A 15867-nucleotide genomic window follows, 5' to 3' on the forward strand; every position below is an offset into this window, starting at 1 on the left:
TAGGTAAAATTTACACATAATAAATTCTTACCTCACTGCGAGTGACTACAATTCGAACCAAGGTAGAGTCATCTGTACCAGCCCCTTTCATGGAATGATAAAGCCTCTCTGCAAAAAAGGCTGGGCGATTCAGAGCACATTGCACTGCAATAAAACAGTATTAAGATCAACTCAAAGTTGACACTGACAGCTTATAGCCACAAGAGTCTAACAGCATCAACCTGCCAGAATCTTTAATCCAAATTGCATTTTTGTCATTGCATCCCCCCCATATTATAACATAAAGATTATACAAAGAGCAACAGAGTCCAAAAGCATAAAATTATCCAACCCAATAGTGTCATTAAAGTAACCATCATGTCCTTACTAGGCAAATTAGAGTTAAATGTTATTAGACAAGTCCTAAATGGTTCTAGGGAGGAAATGGGTGGTGCATCTAGCCCAGGCCCCAGTGAGGACTTTCTTTAGGGAGTGTGCCTCCTAGTGGAGGGAAAGGATAACTGCACCACCGGCAATCTGAAGCAGTGGTACCTTGGTTCTTGAACAGCTTAAGTTGTTGAACAAATTGGCTCCTGAACGCCACTAACCTGGAAGTAAATGTTCCAGTTTGCGAATGTTTTTTGGAAACCAAACATCCGACATGGCTTCTGCTTAAGTGCAGGAACCTCCTGCAGCCAATCAGAAGCTGTGTCTTGGTTTTCAAACAGTTTCGGGAGTTGACTGACTCCCGGAATGGATTAAGTTTGACAACCAAGGTACATCGCATGTGCAACTTAAGCAACTGACATCAGTCCTCTTATTTTGCATAAATTATTTTACAGGTCTGGGAAGGGCACTGAAGCCCCAGCTGATGGTCATTTATCAGTGAAGTTTCTAGCACCTAATAGTTGTAGGTGCTTGGTAAATAAATTGCCCATAAAAATGTCCTCATTGAACAATGAAATGCAGGAAAAGTCCCTTACCGATAGCCTTCAAGCCACGTTCTACATTTCCTGAAAACTCCCGGCCAATGCTGCTTAATAAATCTCGGTTAGCAACCTGCAAAAATATGAATAGAAAATGTTAATTTTTTGCCAAAGAACTGATGGAAGCCAGATCTAGTCCAGTCTAGTCCACACAAATGGCCTCCCCTTCTTGTCTACCTGAGAGTAGGCTTCAACTGTGGCTTTCAGCTGGGGAAAGCTTCTGGTTGCCAGGACCATATTGAAGGCAGACTCATCAGTCCCCAGCTTCCCTTCACCAGCTTGGAAAAGGCGCTGAGCATCTTGTTGAGCCTTTTGATAATCTACAGTTTGATTCTCATCCCGATTACCCTGTAAGAGAGAAAAAAAATTGGTTACTATTTTATACAGTAAGCCCACAACTTACGTGGGGGTTACGTTCCAGGGATCGCAATTGAAATTGTGTATAGTCGGAACTTATTGGGTTCAGTGGCAGGTAGAATTGCCAAGTCTCTTTCCCTGGATGCCCACCCTCTATTAATTTACTTTTTTTTGCCAAGCACACAGGTTAAATGCATGCAAGTTGCAGGCTTACTGTACTACTAGCCTTGCTTGCAAGTTGCCTTCAGCTAATTGGTGATCCCTTTTCTCTTTCATTTAGACATAGCAAATCAAATGATTAAACATCTGGCCTCCATTTATGCTTTACAGTATCCTTGTTTGAACACAGCTATGGCTCCACAAATATGCAAAATGAAATGAGCAAACCTAAGATCAACTGTTCAGTCATCTCATGATTTAAACCATCTAGAGCAGGCATGTCAAACCTGCGGCCCTCCAGATGTTTTGGACTACAATTCCCATCTTCCCCAACCACTGGTCCTGCTAGCTAGGGATCATGGGAGTTGTAGGCCAAAACATCTGGAGGGCCGCAGGTTTGACATGCCTGATCTAGAGCAAGCATCCCCAAACTGCGGCCCTCCAGATGTTTTGGCCTACAACTCCCATGATCCCTAGCTAACAGGACAAGTGGTCAGGGATGATGGGAATTGTAGTCCAAAACATCTGGAGGGCCGAAGTTTGGGGATGTCTGATCTAGAGGACAAGGCAAGATTGCCCCCCTTTCTCCCTATATTTAAAGCCATTGGTAACTGTGACCAGGGAGAAATTAGAAATTAATTAATTTAGCATTACAGTGGTGGCTAAATTAAGCAGAGCCACAGTATAAGATAAACAGTTTGGTCATGTTAGTAATATTTAACAGACTAGTCCAATACTTTTATTTTAATCAACAATGACAATCACTTAGGGGAGAGATTTAAACTGTGCTGGATAGACAGACTAGTCTCAAACTTTCTTGGCACTGGAAGATTATGAACATTGAAATGAACCAACTTTGTTCCCATAAAAAAGGAGGAGGAGGAGTTTGGATTTGATATCCCGCTTTATCACTACCCTAAGGAGTCTCAAAGCGGCTAACATTCTCCTCTCCCTTCCTCCCCCACAACAAACACTCTGTGAGGTGAGTGGGGCTGAGAGACTTCAGAGAAGTGTGACTAGCCCAAGGTCACCCAGCAGCTGCATGTGGAGGAGCGGGGAATCGAACCCGGTTCACCAGATTACCGCTCTTAACCACTACACCACACTGGCTCTCATAAAGAGGATGGGGGAACCTGCAGCTCTCCAAATGTTGCTGGACTAAACCTCCCAACATCAGTGGCCCATGCGGACTAGATCTGGAGGACCAAAGGATCAGTCACCCCCACCATAGAGCAAGATATGAAAGAATGGCAGCACATTAATTAATATGCCTATTTTGAAGAAGAAAAAACATTTCAATACAATGTACAAAGAGAGGAGGCCTGGCCCATGATCTGTGCCCGTATCAACACATTAACAGGTTGAACTGGTTAGGAGAGATGTATTCCAAATCAGAGGTTTGGTTTGGGCAAGATGGAACAGGTGTACTTTGGTTGCACCCAAGAGGGGGGAAAAATGTCCAAGACAGCCCTTTTTGGGTGCTGTACGTGAGATCACAACCTGATACACATCTTACACAACACTGTGGTGCTCCCCAAAACACATATTTTTGGGCACGATGCTTGTATGTGGGCCAAATGACTCGTGCAGGAGCACAGCCCAGAAGACACACATCCTGGTTTTTGTGCTGGGACATGTTGAAAGGTATGGTGGCACCATTCACATAACAAAAACTACCACATTTTCAAAAGTAGGTCTGTGGCTTGGATTCTGAAAAGGGAGGATCCACAGTACTAAGCTAATTGGGAGCTACTGATCTATTGTGTCTGTTTTAGTCAATAATATTATTCAGTACATAATAGGTCTCCTTCAGAGCTGGATGTCACATTGATCAGGTCCTAGGTGGTCATGTTAAGTCAAGACCATTTACTTCAAGAGATAGGTATTTGAAATCTCCATCCGATAGAAAAAGCCTAGTCCTATAATCAAATCCTATTTCATACAAGGAATGGTACCTACCCAGGATACATTTCAAAAGGGGTGGAAAACTTTGTGCAAACTAGGTACTTATATGGTGGCCTTGTTATCGAGAACAAGGTAAACATAAATGTGACAGAAGGTGGTTGTTCATCTTACCTGGCACATAGATACAAGTAATCGTTCAAAGTGTCCTGACGTATCAGACCGAATATCATGCTCGATATCTCTTCCAAATTCATTGTTGTAACATCTGACAATTTCTTGAATCTCCTGGTTTGTCCTTGTGCACAGAATCTCAATCAGCACATCCTCCTGTGTGCCTGCACCCTGCAGGCAGAGAAACAAAGCACTACAGACATTACCTCAATGCAGGCTGCTCAGAAAGCTGACCAGAACATCTAATTGTTTTATTACATTAGAAAGAAGATTGATCACTTTTTTGTACTGTAGGAGCATCTGAGCCATATTACTTCATTCAACTAGATCACGTTGCAAGCCCTTGTGCATCTTTCAGCTCATGCAAACGCTTCATTTAGCAACCATCTACCAATAGTTCCCAAGGTTTGTTACAGAAGAAAAGTATTATAATCTAAGAGCATAATCCAGTGATCGTCTCACTGGAAATGAACAGGACGCAGGCACAAGCACGGGCAAACATGACTTAGGTCTACTAATTTTAATGGGCTTATGCATTAGTAAAACTCAGCTGGCTACAACCAGGGAACTCTGTCTATAGGGCATTTGTCACTTGTGTCTCCAACACATACATATTTCCATATCTGGGTACATATAGAAGTCATGCTACCAGAAATATAAGGAGCTTGAGCAAAGAAAGCTAGGGAGACCAATCAATCCTTCAGTTTTTCAGAACATAGAAGGCCTTGTCCATTTCTTAAAATGATTAAGGGATGTGTGGAGAGGTTCATGTTAGGAATCGGTACCATGTACATATAAATTACACTGGGGCACTGCTATGCTCTTTGCAGAGGTTTCATTCATTGTCAGTGGAGCAATATTTTCAACTAGACTAGCTTAAATTCACAGAATGAGCATCCCTGCCTCCCTCCTGAAGTACTCCCACAGTTGTCTTACAGGTATTTCTGCATCCAGATCAATCCTAGTCACCCAGCCCTGCTACTGGTGACAAGCCAGCGCTGCATATCTGACTTGTTGGCTGAGGATGACAGAAGCATTGTCACACTCCTTTCCTTCTGTATGCCTGGCATTAAAAATTTCTCTCACCCGCCTCCCCACCCTAGACCTTGCTACTCCCAACCTGCCTTTCTGGAGAATCGAAGGGGGCTGAGATGAAAACCAGGAGTGGATTCCAATGGCTTTGGGGGTGGGGGTGCAGGGTGTTAATGTGTTGGGTTTATTTGTTACTGCCAAGCACAAGGTGTTCCTGGATTGCACATGTGCCCCATTCCCCAACTAACAGGGTGGGGGTGGAATAAAGAACTCGGGGAGGGGAGAACAATAATCTCTGACTGAAAACCAAGTGAATAAGAAAACAAGAAGTGGGGTTCTATGAGTAGCACAAAAGAATATGCAAAACAGGACCATGTTTAATTTTGCAAGACAGGCATTGGGGCCTATTTTCATGAGAGATTTGCCATAATTTTGAGAGAGTGGGAGCAGATTGCATTTGTCTGAATATTCTGGAAATGTACACTGTATATATTCCTTAATTTTAAAAAACTATTAACACAATTTTCACCTTTATTACTGAAAATAAATTTTGAAATTACTTTGATCTAGTTGAGCATTTATGGTCCTTTACAGTTAATGTGATCATTTTACATGAAAATAAATGCCAGTGAAAATCATACCTTCATGGCATGCCGCAAACTCCAAGCATCATAGTAGGTACTTGGCATGAACAATGCAAGGATCAGCTCTTCCATATTTCCACTTAGCTCTGACTTCAGGTCTTTAATTAAATCCTGTCCAATTACAAAGTGGTATCAGAAAGACATACATTCATAAAATATAAAATATGCATGAGCACAAAGACTGAACGTGCAGTTCAGTTGCTGGCAAATCAATGTTTACTGAAGTCTAGTGAGACATATTTTCAAGACAAAATGAAAACCATCTATGATAGGAGAAAGCCTCTGCCTGAAATAGGTTGCATCACTCACTACATACTGAACATTATACTGAACTGTCTACACATTATACTAGTAAAGCACGGCCAGAGGCTATGTCCACTCCTAGCTTTCTTGCAAACCACTACAAGGGTGGGTCCACTATTTGACAAAATAAAGAAATGAAGTTAAATTGCAGACCTCACTCTGCTTGAAACAGTTAAGCACACAAGCTGTCCATATGCTGTACCAGCTGTTGATTTGCTTTTCATCACCATTATTATTATTACTAAAACATAATCACCACCAATCATACCTTGCCATACATGGTCTTGAAAGCAGCCTTAATTTGCTGTCTCTGACCATTGGAGCGGTTGGACACAACATCAATGATTGCCTGTTCATCCGTTCCTAGGGAGCAAGAAGGCAACTCAGTGTAGCCTCATATCAAGCCATTTCATCCCTTTTATTGTACACCCCAAGGCATGGGGCAAAAACACTGCTTTAATACAGAGACACTGCAAACTGCTCACATTCATAGATTTCCTATACAAAAGGAAACTCACTTCACTGCAGTGTTTGAATTCACAGGGATATCGTAGGCTTGCTTAAAACAGGTATTTAGCAATGCACACTGTAGGGAAAAGATTTCAAATACGGAGACATCTGATAAAAGCTCTGGGGTAGATTCCAACTTTGTGCAAGTGGACTTCTCTCCTACAATGGAACTTCACCCTCCTCTCATACAATAAATTTTCACCCTCCCCCCACCTGCAGCCACCAAATCAGGCACCACCAAAATCTGCCCTGGAAAGTGTTGGATACACTTTAGACAAGGGAGTTCCCTGCTGAGGACAGTATCGAGGCACATCTAGTGCCCTGCATATTGTGCAATCCTCTCCCATGGCTACAATTCTTCATGCCCCATTCTACAGACCTGTCTTTCTACTCTTTTTCACTGTTGCCCAGTATTTCCATTTTTAAAAATCCAAAATGGAAACCAAGCCATTGAAAGAGGAAGCCATGTTGAAAAAATATTCCATATAAACAATTAATTCAGGTTGTAGAGTGAAAGGCTGATTTGCACCCCAAGTTATGTTAAAGACTATGGTTAAAATATATACAAGTGTTGGAAGGATCTAGCACAGGATTAAGGTAGAGAAGAGTGTTTGGTTTCTGGGCCTACACAAGTTTAAACACGAACACTGTATGAAACACAAAACAGCTCTTACCAAACCCTTTCATAGCCTTGCGCAGAATTTCTGCATCCCGCCCTGCATCAAAGTTCGGAGCTGGTCGAATTGTGCCTTGCATATGTTGAGTCATTGCTGCAGGCTGAGATTGAGAAATCTGTTTTACTATGTTACTGATCCATGTGAAATGCTTATTCAGTCTCAACAATGAAATCTTAGGCATCAGTACTTCAGAGGGAAAGGAGAGACATCCTAAGTCAGGCATCCCCAAACTTCGGCCCTCCAGATGTTTTGGACTACAATTCCCATCTTTCCCAACCACTGGTCCTGTTAGCTAGGGATCATGGGAGTTGTAGGCCAAAACATCTGGAGGGCCGCAGTTTGGGGGTGCTTGTCCTAAGCAGTCGGGAGGCCAATATATTCCAGTGAACAGACTTTGTTTACTAATATGATGGGGCACCTGTCATCGGCTCAAGCCTTTAGAAGTATTTGCAGGAAATTTCCCCAGCAATCAATTTCAGGCTGGAGCAATCAATTTCCTTCCTTAGCATTCAGAGCTACAACAGAAACACTGAGAGAGAGAGGTAGGCTTGAGGCGAAGAGAGGGTGAAGGAGAGAACAACTGAAGATGCAGCTGCAGGAAAAGCTCCACAGCATTTGAGGCTTTCAACAGGAACACAGGCATAGTGGCCAAACAGATGCCTGTGGGAAGCTTGCAAGCACAACAGCCTTCTCCCCTCCTGCGGTTTCCAGCAACTGGTATTCAGAAGCATACAGCCTCTTGACTGTGGAGGCAGAACACACCCATCATGGCTAGTATTGATATCCTTTATTCTATGAATTTGTCTAACCCTCTTTTAAAGCAGCTGACTCAACGATAAGTAGGAGGGTGGCAATCTCTCACTCCCTTGGGAGTCAAAGGAAAGTTTATTGGGTGAGGCAAGAAGCAACAGCACTGCCTGTGTCAACTGTTACAGGGGCCAGTCAGGAGGTAGAAGAAGCCCCTGGGAGGGTCCTGTGATGAACTGGGATCCTGAATTCTGTGAACAAGGGCTCACTATGTCTACTCCAAAACAAGAGTGGCCTAAACCTCAAGGGGGGTGGGTTAGAGGGGAAACCACCCTGTTGTGAAATGTAACTTTTGCCCAAATCTATTATGTTCCAAGTTATCACACTGGAATCATCAAGGCTGCAATTCTCAAAACATGGAAGGCTTTTACAAACGGCTACTGCAGAAGGGTTTTATTAGCATTTATTTTAAAAGCATAATTTAAAAAACTAGTATCAAACTTTTTCTTCCATTTAAATTTCAGTATTTTGACAATTATTATTTTCTGCCCCCAGGTCTTTCTTTTACATGGAAGGCTACAGCTCAAGCTTGCACAAGCAATCTTCTCCTTGTGTACTCCAATTCATCTACCATCCTTCCCGATTCATGATAACAATAGTTTATTCAAAATCAGGCAAGCAAAATCATTATAAGTGCCTCTCCAAACCATAACTGGAAACCCATTTCAAATCATGGTTTCCAATTCGGGCCCAGAGGCAAAATATGCAGTAACTATGGTTTGCCAAATTTGGATGACAAACTATGGTTCTCAAAAAACAAGTGAGGTAGGGAATTTGACACACACCGGAAGTATTGCTTGTGTATGTCTGAGCTGAGATTCCACAACCTCCCTTAGAAAGTTTTCCTTATAGTTTCATTAAGCATACCTTTTTGTAGTTTAAACTGGTTCTGATTGTCCACCCAGAGCCCTTGCAACAACCTAGCCAATACAACACTAAGTTTGCTTAGCTTGATTTCCCTCAAAAGGAAAGGTTGCCCCCTAAGACTGAAGGACTCAGTTATATTTATGGTATTCTCTGGCTTCTCAAGCCAACTCCAATAGGTGTATTCAAATACGCTGCATACACAAGTGAGTAGTTTTCTATACTGATCTGCAGAACTAGACCACAACATTTTTTTCTTTGTCAAAACAATTTGCATTCCCACCATGACCAAATAAAACCAACAACATTGTCCCATTTTATAATACAAATGACATACCTGAGGCGGTGTTGGAGTTGGTCCACCTGGATACCCAGCTTAAGAAAAATATAAAATTGAAATAAAATGTTATTGTTGCCATGCTGTGTGCATAGAAGATGATCATAGAAAAATGTGAAGTCTGCTACTGATTCATGCACTGGTTTTCAGCTAATATTTCCTCATGCAGATCAGGGAGAACTTCAGGACTTGCAAAGAAGCCTGCAGGCTTCACAGTGACATGAGCACCCACCAAATTCTGTCACTTTCAATCACACTTCGGATTTTTGTCTCTTTCCTTGCATCTCCTGCTCCCTTCAGGGAGCTGTGCATGGAACAAATACTTGTTGGATGCAAAGCTGACCATTAAAACACTATCACTTGCAGCCTGGAACTCCCTGTCTTTATTTCCAAGACGCTTTCCAACACATGCTGAAGTTCCCAGGTTAGGAAGTGGGACTACAGATGGACCCAGTGCAGATGTGGCATTAACAGCAGCTTAACCAAGATGAGGAGAAATGCCACAAATTCACAGGTTCCCTCTCCCTTTTTTGCACCAATTTTCCTCCTCCTTTTCCTGGTTAGTATTTACTCGGGTGTCATGTTATACCTGCATTGCGACTGAGCAGATTAACATTAACGATAGAAACCAACTACAGCAGCACCCATGCAATCCAGGATCATGCAGGACCACTAGTGGACTCACAAGCCAGCTGGGGCTGTGCATAGATGCTGTTTCTGTGAATCACTGTCCCCACATGGGATTATACAAGAGTCACAAGCATTCGTCCATCTAGAGAGACCATGAAGTGTGCTTCTGGGGTTGAAGTTAAACTGCTGGAGAATCACAGCACCTGCTGTGGCTGCAGAGACTAGTAGTTCATAGCTGTTGCCTCTCACATTTGTTTCTGCTATATTAGCAACATTGAAGTGGCCTCTCTGAGGCAGAGGCCTGGGCGGTGTGTATGGAGGTCCTGGGTTTCCCAGATGACAAGAACTGCACACACACACACCGGCGTCAAGGATGTGGCCCCAAGGAAAACAGAGCAATACATTTGGCACCAGCTTGACTGCAGGAATTGCCAGGAGAGTACAAGGCCCCATCCAACCATCTTAGGGAGTTCAAATTTGTGGAGGGTTTGCTCCTTGGCCTTTTCTTCTCCTGAAGATGTCCCGCAAGGCATTAACAGTACTTACAGTACAGTTAAGTACAGTACAAGGTAACAGTACTTAAGCACTATTTTGTGTTTTAGCAGTGGAACACAGACTTACAGTAAGACTTACAGATACAAGTTTGCTTCACTAGTCTCATATTTTACAGGATGCAATCCACCTATAAACCCATAAACAGAATGATTTATCTTTTCCATATCCCATCACAATAGTCGTTCAATACCTTGCATTTGTGCTTGTCCACCTCCAATATAATTTTGGGTTGGAGGCTGCGGATAGCCATAGCCAGAACCATTTGAAGGTACTCCAAACCCAGCACCTGGAATAAATACATTTTAAAAAATAAAAAAAATGTAATACCATGCAAGTGCAACCAAAATATTTCAATCACAAAGTACAAAATATATAGTTAATACATCAATTTAAAGAGCTAGAAAATGTCTCTTTGAAAACCTATATTACTTGTGCTCACTACCAGAATCATAATTATTTTTTCCCTTTATATTGGGTAAGGAATTTTCCCAAATGAATCAGGCAGCTCACTGCATGTTGTGGGCAGAGGAGGGGGGCAAGTTAAAGAATCATTCAGCAGACACTGCAGAGTTAAGGCTAGCTGTTTCTAGGGCCAGCATTATCCACACTTTCCAGGCACGATACATGCGCTTTAGAGCTCAGTGTCTGAGCACCTTTCTCTCTTTTTTTGCTTCAGAGCTTTCACCAGAAAAAGCTGGTCTTTAAAGGTGAATCAGGGCAAATGGCAATCCACAGAAAACCCAAATTGCCATTTGCTCAAATTCAGCTTTAAAGAGTGGGTTGTCGCAGGGAAAGCTCCAGGGGGAGTGTGGTGGCACACTCAGACACAGAGCTTTAAATAATGGACTGTGTCTGGAGAGAGCAAAGGAAAGGTACGTCTGGATAAGCCAGCCCTTGTCTGAAGCTTACCTATTCCTTGACATGGTTCTGGTTTTATAGTAGGTTTTTAAAAAGTCATTCAAGTGGGGCCAATGGTGGCAAGTACGCAGTAAGTTAATACTATGTGGGATTGGGACTGGTGTGTGTGTGGCCTTGAATAGTCACTCTCAGCTACACAGTGTCCTTCCCTAGCCTGTTCAGTGCCTGTTTAGAAGACAAATGGGAGCTGAGCATTTAGCTTTGCCCTTTTCATCTAAGCTTCTCTGACCTTTCTGAAACACAGAGAACATCACCACCACCTCACTGAGAGCATTGGTTCATTTCTTTCTTGCTTAGGGTTTTGTATGAAGTTGTCCTGTTAGTCAAGGACTTCCTCTTCCTCATGCCCACCCCCCGCAAACCCATTATGGGGGGTTTCCACAACCTTCCAGAACAGATCTGGAGGGTGTGTGGATATTTGGTAGAAAAAGAAGTCCTGCTGCACAGATTGAGGGCCCTGAACTAACAGGATGATTTTGTTGGATACAACCTTGTATTTCTTAAGCCACCAAACACAGGCATTCAACTACAGCAGAGATAAGCAGCCAACAGTGTTTCAGCACATTACCTCCAGGATAAGTTGGCATCCCACCAGGCTGAGGAGCCCCAGGGTATCCAGCAGGCGCAGGGGGGTACCCACCAGGTGCGGGTGGGTATCCTGCAGCCCCTGGGAAACCACCAGCTGGCGGAGCAGCAGGATATGCACCACCTCCCATAGGCGGGAAGCCTCCAGGAGCAGCAGGGTAAGGATATTGACCAGCAGGTGGGTAAGTAGACTCTTGTCCTGTAGGCTAAACACAATCAGTAGATCAAGAGTTAACACGGTTGCGAAAGAAAGTCCTAGAGAAATTCACAGAAAGTTTAAAATCTATACTGAGGCTCTCACTTCAGCTTCACCACTTGCTGGATTAAAGAAAACAACTCTGTTGTACTTTTAGAAAAAACAAAAACCCACACATGGAACGAATATGCTTGCCTAATACATATAGTGCAAACCTGACCATTAAAACAGTTAATGCAATAAATGTAAAATAAGTAAATTCAAAATGTATTTGCCAAGACCAGAGACAGTATAATAAAGCCCCAATCCTGAAGTCTTATGTACTCAAAACATACATTTCAGAAAACTAACTTTTGCAATATGCATGCATGCATGTAACTAGAGATTAAAAACACACCATAAAACAATCACATTAAAACAACACAGTAGTTAAAACAGGAGACTCAGGTCGATAGGTCTCTTTACACGATACCAACCATATTACTCATGGGAAAGATAAAAACAAACAGTAAAAATAGTGAATTGCAGAACAAAAAAATTTAGACATGGAACAAACAAACAAAAAGCAGCTAAAAGGGGGGGGGGAGGAACCACAATGAATAAAAAAGGGAGGAGGGAGAGAATGAGAAAAACACTGGTAAAAATAATACACATTATAGTAGATTATAAATAAAAATCAAAATTATAACCAAAAAAATACAAAAACCAAACATGAACAAAAGAGCAAACAAGAATGTAAAGCATAAGCAGACTGAAACAAGACAAAAAGTATGAACAGAAGTAAAATATACTATTATGAAGAAGAAGTGGACGAACACAAGAGCAAAACAATGGGTGTCCATTGAGTAAACAGGAAACAGGGGGGGGAATAGAAAAGTAAAAGTGCCATTGAGAGTATTTGCTGGAGAAGCACAAACTGCTTTTATGTGGTGAAAACCTCAGAGCACTTCGGAGGACAGAAGATGCCATTATGCATGACAGATGCAATTTGATGTGTGAGAGTCAATATCCTTCAGCACAACAATTCAAAACACTAACATTTTCTTTCCCTATGCAACTTCAAAACCCAATCCAAACACAATGCAATAATGCTCGCAACAATAACATAATTTCTAGACCAGCTGGACCTTACAAATCACATCTGTGTTTATAACAGGGGGGAAATTCAATTTAATTTTTATTACGCAATAATATGCGTTCGTTATTATACATAGTTACAACACAAGCCTCAGTGTTCTGGAGAAGCAGCACTGGCAATACCTCTGGGAGCTGTTTGAAACCTAAATAAAATAAAAGCTACCCTGGGACTGCTTCAACCACTGGTGGCTAACCTGCAACTCTCCAGGTGTTGCAGAGATCCAACTCACATTGTCCCTCACTATTGGCCATGTCCAACAACATCTGGAGGGCCACAGATTAGCCACACCTGGCTTAAAGGCACCATCTGATTGAAATTTTATGCCTACCAAATACACAGCAAAACAGTGCAAATCATCTGCTGCTGCCCATCATTACTGCTCATAGAATTAGGCTAGGATCAAGCTGCTCTGAATCTTAAAGGTAAAGGTAAAGGGACCCCTGACCGTTAGGTCGATTCTGGGGTTGCAGCGCTCATCTCGCTTTACTGTCTGAGGGAGCTTCCGGGTCATGTGGCCAGCAGGACTAAGCCGCTTCTGGTGAACCAGAGCAGCGCACAGAAATGCCGTTTACCTTCCCGCCAGAGCAGTACCTATTTATCTACTTGCACTTTGGCATGCTTTCAAACTGCTAGGTTGGCAGTAGCAGGGACCAAGCGACAGGAGCTCACCCCATCGCGGGGATTTGAACCGCTGACCTTCCGACTGGCAAGCCCTAAGCTCAGTGGTTTTGACCACAGCGCCACCCGCGTTCCTGCTCTGAATCTTTCTTGCAGTATAAGAGCTTATTTGCTGATGGCAAGTACATCTGTAGAAGTTCATTGTTCCTAACTAAGGATCACATCACACCTTCATCATTACCTGCACAGAGACAATATTTGTGATGTGGAGCGGGGGGCGAGGGGGGAACATACTTCAAAAAGCATGCAACATAGTACATCACCCACGAATCCAATTTTTGTAAATGAACATTTCATACACTACAAACTTGTAAAGGAAATTCAGAGGATCCAAAAGATTGTTTTCTAAGGCAACATACTTCTATAAAAATACAGTATGACCTCCTTATATTATAAATTTTAAAAATAGCAGCTTAAAAGGTAATGCCTGCTTTTTACTTACTATTGCCTATACACGAACCTGAACTCTAAACACCAAGAGAGGCTTCTGTATAATATTTCTTGTGAGAAACCTATAATTATCACAGCATATCTTGTCCATGATACATGAGGCTTATTCATATTCTAGACTGAAGCCTTTTTAATTTATCCCATAGACTCAAACAGGAGAACTAAGCCAACCACCACCTACATAATCCCATTCTAATTACCATTTTTCAATCATGCTAGAGTGACTGGACTACAAGTCCCATAATCCTTGGCCATGTAGGCTTAGGCCAGGCATCCCCAAACTTTGGTCCTCCAGATGTTTTGGACTACAGTTCCCATCTTCCCTGACCACTGGTCCTGTTAGCTAGGGATCATGAGAGTTGTAGGCGACAACATCTGGAGGGCCGTAGTTTGAGGATCCCTGGCTTAGGCTTATGAGACCCGGTGACCAGCAATGTCTGGAGCAATATTGTATACTGCTGTGCTAAAGTGTGACAAAGAGATATAACTGAGATATAATACTTACAGGATAGCCAGGGAAAGCAGGGTAACCTGAAGGGGGATATCCTGGGTACGACATTCTGTAAGACAAAAGAAAAGCACTTGAGAGCTTTTACTTAAGAGCCAAGTGATTTCCTCATGTGAGTACAGTACTTCACCAGCAAGCAGTGCAAGAGCAACAAACAGAGAGACGGTGAAGAGCACATGCAAAAGGAGGGCATTGACCTCTTGAATGAATCTATCACCTGTAACTTAGCTTTAGCCTCAGTACAATAGATATGGTAAATAAAATTCAGTATATCTGTTTCCAAGGAGATATTGTCAATTAAAGTGTAGCTCTTTGATATAAGATGACAAAAACTGTACTGAGTCAAAAAGTAAACAACTTTATTAGAGCACAGGTCAATCTAGCCCATTAGGTTCTCCAGGGCCTCTGGTAACATTTTCCCACTAGTTCTATTGCAAAATATCCTTTATCTGAGTATCACGTGGGTTGAACCTGTTAATTTATGCATGTGCTCCTCCGCTCATAATACCCCCTTGTATTTGAAGGCATAAGAAATTAAGTGGACTGATGCTAATAATTTAATCAGCCAGGGATTGGGTTGCTGTCTATCATCAATTACAGAAACTGAAGTACAACAAGTGGATAGCTCAGTTGGTTAGAACATGGTGCTAATAACACCAAGGTTGCAGGTTTGATCACCATATGGGACAGCCGCTTATTCCTGCTTTCAGAGGGTTGGATTAGATGATTCTCAGGGTTCCTTCCAACTCTACAATTCTATGCAATAAAATATCATTTTACAATATGGGTTTGTCAATCTTTGTTTAACTCACTTCTGAACCAAGAAAGCTTGAAACTGATTTGACATGAATTACTGTACAGTATTCTCCTTTCCATTTGACACAGGTTTACTGAATTTTCCATTTTCTCACTTTTACAAAGCCTTTAAATTTTTCAAATGCCTCATTTTTGTTTTGCAACAAAAAACAAACACAAACTATAGCCATCAACTAGCAAAAATAATACTAGGCTTTTCCAAAAAGCAGGGAGAGAAAGACCTTCGGCCCATGGGCCAAGTAGCCTGGCAAGAGGTCCAAGTTGGCCCAGAAGACCACTTCCCACAAACCACACTCACCTGTCCCTCAACTGACATCACTGGGGGACTTCAGCTGATGGGCGGGGTTCAATCCTGCTTCTTCAGCATGCTCCCCGCAGAGTGTGCACTGGCAAAGCAGCGAGCTACACAGCAGAACTGAACCCTCAGCTCATCAGCCGACATCACCCAGTGGTGGACACACTGGTGAAGCAGATGGCTGAAGCCAACAGAAGGATAGAACAATTTGTTCATTGGTTGGTGCTGCTCGCTATAGGGTTCTGCTTCACCAGCATGTTGCTTGTGGGGGAATATGCCAGCAAAACGGACCCTTGGCAGGTCTACTTGACAGTTAGGTGATCCCACCCACCTATCAGGTGGCCAACTATTGGATAGGTTTGATCTT

The 15867-nt window shown here is 42.5% G+C and overlaps 1 protein-coding gene across 1 annotated transcript in view; it reads right to left on the reverse strand.

The window, feature by feature from the left end:
* ANXA7 (annexin A7) overlaps window positions 1–15867 on the reverse strand; it is a 30712-nt gene that overhangs the window by 3368 nt on the left and 11477 nt on the right. Inside the window, exons 2-12 of the mRNA XM_035137701.2 lie at window positions 14387–14441; window positions 11403–11625; window positions 10107–10202; window positions 8732–8769; window positions 6721–6823; window positions 5805–5899; window positions 5231–5344; window positions 3558–3728; window positions 1143–1313; window positions 963–1038; window positions 32–144 (exon numbers count right to left, since the gene is read on the reverse strand). Coding sequence (XP_034993592.1) covers window positions 32–144; window positions 963–1038; window positions 1143–1313; window positions 3558–3728; window positions 5231–5344; window positions 5805–5899; window positions 6721–6823; window positions 8732–8769; window positions 10107–10202; window positions 11403–11625; window positions 14387–14440 — 1254 coding nt within the window. The 5' untranslated portion in view covers window position 14441. The remainder of the gene's footprint in view (window positions 1–31; window positions 145–962; window positions 1039–1142; window positions 1314–3557; window positions 3729–5230; window positions 5345–5804; window positions 5900–6720; window positions 6824–8731; window positions 8770–10106; window positions 10203–11402; window positions 11626–14386; window positions 14442–15867) is intronic.

The sequence above is a fragment of the Zootoca vivipara genome, chromosome 5 (assembly GCF_963506605.1).
Source record: "Zootoca vivipara chromosome 5, rZooViv1.1, whole genome shotgun sequence".
In the NCBI taxonomy this organism is placed as follows: Eukaryota; Metazoa; Chordata; class Lepidosauria; order Squamata; family Lacertidae; genus Zootoca; species Zootoca vivipara.